This window comes from Podarcis filfolensis (genome assembly GCF_964270895.1).
Source record: "Podarcis filfolensis genome assembly, chromosome: 18".
In the NCBI taxonomy this organism is placed as follows: Eukaryota; Metazoa; Chordata; class Lepidosauria; order Squamata; family Lacertidae; genus Podarcis; species Podarcis filfolensis.
The window spans coordinates 12,812,621-12,821,772 of NC_139622.1; the positions used below are offsets into that span (position 1 = coordinate 12,812,621).

A 9,152-nucleotide genomic window follows, 5' to 3' on the forward strand; every position below is an offset into this window, starting at 1 on the left:
CAGCCCACCCTTGAGTCCCCCTTTATGATGGCGGCGATGACAGTCCCCCTGCCCCCTTGGGAGGAGGGGGAGTCCGGCTGCCCAGCTGGGGCTGCTCTGATCCTTCCCCTCGGGCTCCAAGGGTCATCTAGCCCAACCCGCAGGCCAGGGCCCCCCGGCAGAACACCACTCCGCCTCTGTTGGTTCATTTCTTTATTTCATTTTTAAAAATGCATTAAATTTCTTTTTTTTTTAATTTCAAAACAATTGACTTCCTTCCCCCTTTCTGCGGTTCCTTAAATTAATTTTTTGATAAAAATATATTCTGCGTATCCGAATTCATTTCATCCGCTTTAAATATATACACCTATAAAAACTGCAGGTCATTACAACTATCTGCCAGTGTTCTTGTCTGTTGGCAATTTATCTTTCAATATTCAATAATCCATTTCCATTCTTTTATATATATATATAAAAGTTGGTTATCTTGATTTCTTAATTTCCCGGTAGGTTTTGCCATTTCTGCAAAAAGTCCCCCCTTTCCAGGACCCACGACGCTCTAGCCGCCTCGCTCGTTCCCCCTTTCAGCAGCCGCGACGCTCTAGCCGGCTCTCTCAATGCCTCTTCCCCCCTCCCCTTCCGGGATCCACGTTTCCGGCCGCGCCAGGCGGTTGCCGCGGCAACCAGGAAGTGCTGCCTGGCGGGGCTTCCGGTCCGCCGGTCAAAGCCTTCGCCCGGGGGCTTTTCTTCTCCTTCCGCCGCCCCAGCCATGGCGGACTCCTTCAAGGCGAAGAGGCTGCCCAAGGGGAAGCGGCGCTCCCCGGAGCTGCACGCCTACGACCCGTGGGGCTGGGGGGACGCCGAGTGGGACTGGGAGCTGCCGCCGCCGCCCCCCCGGGTCTGCTGGGAGTCGGAGAGGCTGGCGGCCAGGGAGGGGTCGCCCCGGGGGAGGGGCAGAGGGCGGGGTTTCTGGGGGGCCCGCGAGGAGCCCCCGAGCTGGGCGGGGCCCTGGAGGGGGAGGGGTCCTCGCCGAGGGGGGAGGGGGCGGGATCCGTGGGGGGGAGGGAGCTCCCCCAAGGAGGAGGAGGAGGAAGAGGAAGAGGAAGGAGAACACTGGAGGGGGAGGGGATGGCGCAGAGGGGGGAGGGGCTCTCGCAGAAGGGGGAGGGGTCCTCGTAGAGGGGGGAGGGGCCGGGATTCGTGGGGGGGAGGGAGCCCCCCCAAGGAGGAGGAAGAGCCCTGGAGGGGGAGGGGCCGGGATCCCTGGGGGGCAGAGAGCCCCCCCAAGGAGGAAGAGGAGGAAGAGCCCTGGAGGGGGAGGAGTCCTCGCAGAGGGGGGAGGGACTGGGATCCGTGGGAGGGAGGGAGCCCCCCCAAGGAGGAAGAAGAGCCCCCCCAGCAGCAGCAGCAGGAGGAGGACCCCTTTAGCAGGAGGAGCCGGTGGGGCAGCCGGGAGAGGGAGCCCCCCTCGTGGGAGCAGCCGCCTCCGGCCAAAGCCCCCCGGAAATCCCACTGGGGTGGCAGCCCCAAGAGGGAAACGGGGACGCGGGTGCTGCTGACCCCGCCAAGGCAGAGCAGCCCGGAGCAGGGGCCCCCCCACAGGCCACGGGGCTGGGGGGAGTGGGACTCAGCGAGGCACGGGGTCCGGGAGCAGCGGTCGCCCCCCGGCAGCCCCCCTCGGGGCAGGAGCTGGTGGGGCGAGCCGGAGAGGAGCCCCGGCCGAGAGGAAAGGGGGCACAGGAGGCCGGCCGAGGAGGAACCCCGTGACGAGGCGCCCTGGGGCGGCTCGGAGCACGGGGGCATTTTGGGCAGCCTGGAGCGGCTGGCATGGGAGCCGGGCGGGGACCAGTGGAGGAACCCCGACTGGGTCAAGGACCAACCCGCGACCCTTGCCAGGGGCGGAAGCCCCGCAAGGTCCGACTGGCAGCAGAGCCAGAGCGGAGACCCCGACGGCTGGGGCAGCTCCGCCAGTTTCCAGAGCGGGTGGGCGGCCGACGGAACCGAGGAGGGGACCCCCGAGATGGAGGAGGAGCTGGGGTGGGACGCTGCCGGAGAGGACAGCGTGCCGGCGGGATCAGACGGCGCCCGCCCCGCCCCGCAGAAGTGGACGCCGTGCCAGGAGGTGGTGGACTACTGGACGAGGTCGTGCCGCACCTGCCTGAGCCTCCGCCAGAGGAGGAGCCTCATGTCCTTCTGCCCGCGCCCCACCTTGCCCGACAGGAGCCACGAGACGCCCGCCCTCAACGCCGACATTGCCAGCCTGGGCATTGCGCCGCATCAGAGGGCGGAGCTGGTCGATGCCCGGAAGCTGGAATGGCTCCAGGACGAAGTTCTGGACACGCTGGCCCCGGCCATGAGCGTCTACGAGATGGCCGAAGAGGCCCTGGAGAAGCGGGTGCCTGTGGACCCCCTGGAATTGCGGGAGAGCGCCCAGCGCCTCCTCCGCCTCCTGGGCAGCGTGAGCGCCCGGCTGACCCTCCACCGTCGCGTCAAGGTCTTGCGCGCCATCAACCCCCGCCTGCAGTCCATCTGCTCCAAGATGACCAGCCGCAACTGCAACGGGATGCTCTTTGGCGAGGAGAAAGTCCAGCTCCTGAAGGAGCTGCTGGCCAGGTTCCCCCAGCTCACCCAAAACAACACCACCTACAAGCGGGCCCGCACTCGGCGGAGGAGCAAGGTGTACAGCGGCCCCCCGCCCCAAGGCGCAGGTAAGGCCGCCTTTGACCGCACCCTAACGCTGGTGGCCAGCGCCAAGCCGGTGCCCACCCTCGCCCAACATTTTGGGCCCAAAGGTTGGGGGGCACCAGCTTGGGGATGCCCTGGGCAGCTCCAAAGTTGCGTTGCCTTTTAGCTCTTTAGCACGTGTCCGTCAGCCTCCAAGTCTCCCCGGATGTGGTTGGGCTACAACTTCCAACACCCTGGAGACCCGGCAGGAAGGAAATGCTGGGAGCAGAAACACATTTTAGTAGGGTGGCGCAGGGATCTAAACCACTGAGCCTCTTGGGCTTGCTGATCGGAAGGTCGGCGGTTCAAATCCCCGCAACGGGGTGAGTTCCCGTTGCTCAGTCCCTGCTCCTGCCAACCTACCAGTTCAAAAGCATGCCAGGGCGAAGTAGATAAACTGCGGCAGGAATGTAAACAGTGCTTCCGTGCGCTCTGTTTTCCGCCATGCGCCAGAAGCCGTTTAGTCCTATTGGCCACACGACCCAGAAAGCTGTCTGTGGACAAACACCGGCTTCCTGAAAGCGAAATGAGCGCCGCAATCCCATAGCCGCCTTAGACTGGACTTAACCATCCAGGGGTCCTTTGCTTTTACCTTTTAAACGCCGAATAGCACCAGCCCAAGAGGGCTGAGTATATATAAGTTTGAAAACCCACTTTTACAAGAACTGAAGAAGAGTGTGCCAGCTGTGTGGAAGAGCTCTGTGGATTTCCAGTAGGCCTCCCTCACCCCCAGAGCGCCTGGGGCTCCTTTCTTTAAGACGCCTTGGCTAGCAGTAGCCAAAGGCACTGAGCCTTGTGGCCCATTCCAGGGCGGTGCTGCTACTCCTTGTGTCTTAACTGGAGTCCTTGTTCATTGCCAAGCCTTCTTCCACAGTTAGCTTGGCTGCCATTGAGAGGACCAGCTGCTTTAAATTTTTTCAAAGAGGAAGGGGCATGTTCCCTCCCACTGAACAACCAGGGGAACTTTATTTTTTTTGCCCCACAGCTTTGGGAAGACAAGTATCTCCTCGGTTATCAGGAAGCCCCAAACAGGGTCTTTCCTGGAATCAAATTCCAAGCCGTATTATTATTATGAAGGGACGCGGGTGGCGCTGTGGTCTAAACCACTGAACCTCTTGAGCCTGCTGATTGGAAGGTTGGCAGTTCAAATCCCTGAAACGGGGTGAACTCCCTTTGCTCGGTCCCAGCTCCTGCCAACCTAGCAGTTCGAAAGCACGCCAGCGCAAGTAGATAAATAGGTACCGCTGCGGCGGGAAGGTAAACGGTGTTTCCGTGCGCTCTGGTTTCCGTCACGGTGTCCTGTTGTGCCAGAAGTGGTTCAGTCCTGCTGGCCACATGACCCGGAAAACTGTCTGCGGACAAAGGCCGGCTCCCTCGGCCTGAAAGCAAGATGAGCGCCGCAACCCCAGAGCCACCTTGGACTGGGTCCTTTACCTTTTACCTGCCATTAATTATTATTATTATTTACATCTCTACCCGACCTTTTTCGCCAAGGAACTCAAGGTGGTGGAATGCTTTGCTTCAAGGAGGAGCTCCAGCAGACGGACACCGTCTCACAAGGTGAGCTCCGACCCGCACAAATGATCACCACCTTGTAGTAGGTGCTAGGAGCTGAGATATATAAACTAGGCACCAAACGGCTCCTTAAACCAAGCTGCCAAAACGGAATGTGCAGTTGCTCCTTTTTTTATGCCTGATGGCTCTAAAGTCTTAATTTTCAAAAGATGGCCTGGCACTGATTCAGTTAAACCTGGTGCTGTGGTCTAAACCACTGAGCCTCTTGGGCTTGCCATCCGTAAGGTCAGTGGTTCGAATCCCCGCGACAGGCTGAGCTCCCATTGCTCTGTCCTAGCTTCTGCCAGCCTAGCAGTTCGGAAGCACACCAGCGCAAGTAGATAAACTGCGGCGTTGGGAAGGTAAACGGTGTTTCCATGCGCTGGTTTCTGTCACGGTGTCCTGTTGCGCCAGAAGCAGTTTAGTCCTGCTGGCCACACGACCCAGATAGTTGTCTGCGGACAAAGGCCAGATCCCTCGGCCTGAAGCGAGATGAGCACCGCAACCCCAGAGTCACCTTGAACTGGACTTAACCGTCCAGGGTCCTTGACCTTTTTCCTTTTTCCGTACTTCTTTTTCTTAATGGCGACAACAGACCACTAATAACGTAGGAATATTCTTCACAACGGCGAGCAGGGGGAAGCGAAGGCAACAATGCCCTCTAACGCCGTTCCCCGCTCCTGCTCAGGCTGCCCAGAAAAAGCATTTTGGTTCCAGAAATTCATTCCAGCCCTGCGGATAAAATCTAACTGATAAAATTCTACAGGATCTGGGTGTTAGCGCGTGAAAGCGGTCCAGATCCGGGGATCCCCAGATGACTATTCCAGGCGGCCGACAGGCAGCTGCAGAATTCGCATGGCGGATGTCGAACGCCGATCAGGGGTAGCGAGTTCGTGATTTGCCCACACAAAATCTAGGGGTTCAATCCCAGGTTTGGGGTTTCCTTTTGCAGGTTGAGGTGGCTGACTCTCCTTCACCCCAGGGTCTTAGGCAGAGGTCGGAGGGCTGTCTGCCAGGGCTGGGCTAGATGACCGCTGGTGCCGCTTCCCCCTCTACAGCTCTGTGATTCTGTTATTCTAGGTATCTGGGCCGGCACAGATAGCTCCCTGCCTGAGACCCAGCAGGACCATGCGCTGAACTGGTCCGACTTCGGTTCCTGATCGGTCGGGGATGGGGCGGCGGAAAAACCAATGGTGCCCGCTTGCCAAACTCCCCCCCCCCCTTCTCAGGGGCTTAACTGGCCCCACAGACACCCAGAAGAAACCCCCCTCTTACCAGGGGCAGAGGGAACTATTTTTGCAACAGAGGGGAGCAGAGGGGCCAGGAAGCCAGAAGCGGACCATTCCTCTCGACGGAAGAGATCCCCCCCACGCTTGCCCCCCGCCTGCTCAAGAGTCTGTCCCTTGGCGAGCCAAGCAGGGCCACCATTGAGCAGTTGGGGGGCCACAGGGCAGAATGGGACCCCGGGAGCCAAGAAGACAACTCTTTCAAACACAACTCTCCCCAGTCCTCTCTTGACTCTGCAGCGAGACTGTCTGCCCCCCCCCCCCCGGGTGGGCAAGCTCAAGCAGGGGTGTTTTATTGCAAACACACACCCCCGAAAGGCCTCTTGGTTTTCAGAGAGAAGACATAGCTTCCTTCCATTACAAGAAGAGTTTTTTCTCCCAATGGTGCAAAACTGTTTCTGTTTGAACTTGATTTTTTTGTTGTTGAAAATTTTCTGTGTTTTTTTTTGGGGGGGGTGGGGGTGCTTGCTGGCACCAGGAAAACCCAGACCCCTCCTTTCCCCCCTCCCTTTTAAAGGCCTTTTGCCTCGCAACAGAAGGGGACACCCTTTTCAGCTCTTGGGACTTTCCTGCGTTTTCGTTTCCTGACGGAGGCATCTTGTGGCAGGGAGTTGCAGCTGGGCTCGTATATTTTGTTGCCTGCTTCCCCCCTCAAAAAAAAGTTTTCACCTGGGGGCAGGAAACAGACCCTCCATGGGACTTTTTTTTTGTTTTTTTGGGCCGACGGTTTTCCCATGTCGGATCTCTGGCGGACTCTTTTTTCCCTCCTTCACCCAAATCGGCTGCTTGGCTGAATAAACCACGTCCCGGCGGTTGAGGTCCAAGAGGAGACCCCCCCCCCCCCAGGTTCAGAGGACCACGTTTGCTCTGTTCCCTGAAGGACGTTTGATGGATTCCTGCAAAGAGGGTCCCGGGGAACCAACCGATTCCTTAGCGGTTTGCAACCAAAGCGGCGATCGGAACTGGAGCAAGACCTTGGAAGTCTGTTTCTTGGGGACCTTCTCTAGTTGAATAAATGTTCTTTTGTCTTCACAAGCCGTGTCTTTTTGGTTAATGCTTCCCCATCGCACCAGGAAACACGCGCCCCCCCATTAAAATAGAAACATAATTAAAAACGCACAATGGAATCATGGCTGTCGTTTTGAGATGTTGGAAGAAGGATGAGGGGCAAAGGGGGCGTTCGCCTACGAACTGGTTAAGCGTCTCGCCTGGAATTGGCCTTTCTCTGAGTTTCCCTGTATTTTCTTTTTCTTTTCTTTCTGTTTTGAAATAAATTCTTCTTGGTTTTACAAATGCAAAACATATACAAACACAAACTGCAATAACAAATCTGTATAAAAGAGATTCTCCCCATCTCCTCTTCCTCTCTGTGGGGTCCCATTTTAAGCATCTAAAACTGCATATTCCTCCAGACTCCAATTTTTATATCAGGCCATATTATCCACAATCATTTTGGCACTACAAGTGAGTCAAAATCCTGCTCTTGTTTCCATCTGCTTACAGTGGTCTCCTAAATGACTTCTAAAATTTCCCCCATTCTTTTATAAAGTTTTCCAGTCAGTTTTGCCATCTCGGCAGAGTCTCTGGTAGGGACTTTTATTTTCTTTCCAGTTCTGGGTTAATAAAATCTGGGCAGCCGTTGTTCCATACATGAAGAGTCTCTTCTGCTCCTTTGGGATGTCGGTACCTGTAATTCCGAATAAAAAAACCTTCTGGTATCTTAACAAAAGCTATTTTAAACAGAGCTTCCCCGTATTTTCAAGCCATAAAAGCCCCTTTTGTGGAATGCCTGAAAGATTCCTATTGGGACTCAAAAGAGAGAAGGGAAGGGAGGAAGAAATGAGTATAAAAAGAGAGAACGAGAGAAAGGAAAGGAGGAAGGAAGGTAAAAAGATAGAGAAGGAAATAGAAAGAAGGAAAGGGGAGGGAGGGAGACAAAAAGAAAGAAATAGAGAAGGAAAGGGGAGGAAGGGAGGAAGATAAAAAAAGAAAGAGTGAGAGAAAGAAAGAAGGAAAGGGGAGGGAGGAAGAGAGAAAAAAGGAAAGGGGAGGAAGATAGGAAGATAAAAAGATAGAGTGAGGGAAAGGAGGGATGAAGGAAGGAAGATAGAGAAGGAAAGGGGGAGGGAGGGAGGAAGAGAGAGAGAAGGAAAGGGGAGGGAGAAAGATAGAGAAGGAAAAGAGGAAGGAAGATAAAAAGAGAAATAGAATGAGAAAGGGAAGGGGGGAAGATAAAGAGATAAGAGGGGAAAAACAGAGTGAGGGAGAAAGAAAGAAAGGGAGAGAAAGAGAGAAGAAAAAGAGGCTCCGGGCAGGGACCTGCCTTTCCCGCGGGCGCCACTGGGGGCGCCCTCCCTCCGTCCCCGCCCCGGACTTCCGATCTCGCGAGAGCTGCGCCAAGATGGCTACAAGGTAGCAGCTGGGCCGCCTTTGGTGCTGCGCGAGGAGGAAGCGGAGGCTGGAAATCCGCCCCGTGGAAAAGCCGGCGCGGCGGAGAGGGGAGCCCCGGCCCCGAGATGGTAAGGCTCTTCTGGTCCCCCTTGGCAAGATCGGGGGGGGGGAGTCCCCTTTGAACCCCCTCCTCTCCTGGAGGGGCTGCAGAGATTGCATAATAACCGTGCTCAGAGCCAGACACGCGAGTTGGGCCCGTTCACACGTGCACAGGGGGAGTGTGGAGACGGGCAGGGAAAGGGGGGCCTTGCTGCCCAGAACGCACAAAAGCGGCTTGCAATGTTAGCCCCCCCCCCGACCTCCATGCCCGGGATCCGAACCCGGGGCCTTCTGCATGCCAAGCACCCGCTCAGAATAAACCCAGGTTTCCAGTGGGTTTCATGGGTGGGAATAAAGGGCTGGTTTTAATTCAGAGATTCACGGCGCAAGGCAGGTGCTCTAACCACTGAGCCTCACAGCCCTTGCCTGAATTTCAACAGCCGATTTCTACAACTTTTCAATGGGGTGTTTCAGCTATAAATATGGTGTGCATGTGGGATTATTGTTTTGGTTTAACTATTTACTTTTGACTGAAGGTTGGTCTATAAATGTTCGTAGTAGTAGTAGTAATAATAATAATAATAATAATAATAATAATAATTAATAATTTATTATTTATACCCCACTCATCTGGCTGGGTTTCCCCAGCCGCTCTGGGCGGCTTCCAGCAAAATATTAAAATACAATAATCAAATATTAAAAGCTTCCCAACTTGTTTTGTTGTTTTCGTTTATTTACTTTTGTTTGAAGGTGTATAAATTTTCGTAATAAGAATAATAAGAATAGCAACAGTAACAGAAGGTAATATTTTGCCTGAACACAACCGCCAGCAATATTTGAGCGCTGGGCATGTTCTGTAGACAAAAGCCCACCAAATCCAGCGAAGGGGCTTTTGGGACGCCCTACCTTACAAAGCTGCTGTGGACTTTATATATATATATATATATATATATATATATATATATATATATATATATATATATATATTCAAATGTCAAAAAGAAACCCTGCATGTTGGTTAGCGGACATCAGTGCTGATGACTGAAGGCTGCCAGGGGAAAAATAAAACGAAAGCAGCTTTTTGAGACAAATTTTGGCTTCTCATTAGCCGCCAAAGAG

General features: G+C 54.9%; 1 protein-coding gene across 1 annotated transcript; it reads left to right on the top strand.

Annotated features, from left to right (window-relative positions):
* Nucleotides 1–748: 748 nt before the first annotated feature.
* On the top strand, nt 749–6,578 carry LOC310753230 (uncharacterized protein; the record flags this gene model as incomplete). The annotated part of the gene is made up of 4 exons (XM_083594287.1): nt 749–915; nt 1,159–2,687; nt 4,198–4,263; nt 5,338–6,578. The coding sequence occupies 4 exons, from the start codon at nt 749–751 to the stop codon at nt 5,415–5,417; spliced, it is 1,842 nt and encodes a 613-aa protein (XP_083450413.1). The 3' UTR covers nt 5,418–6,578.
* Nucleotides 6,579–9,152: the final 2,574 nt, after the last annotated feature.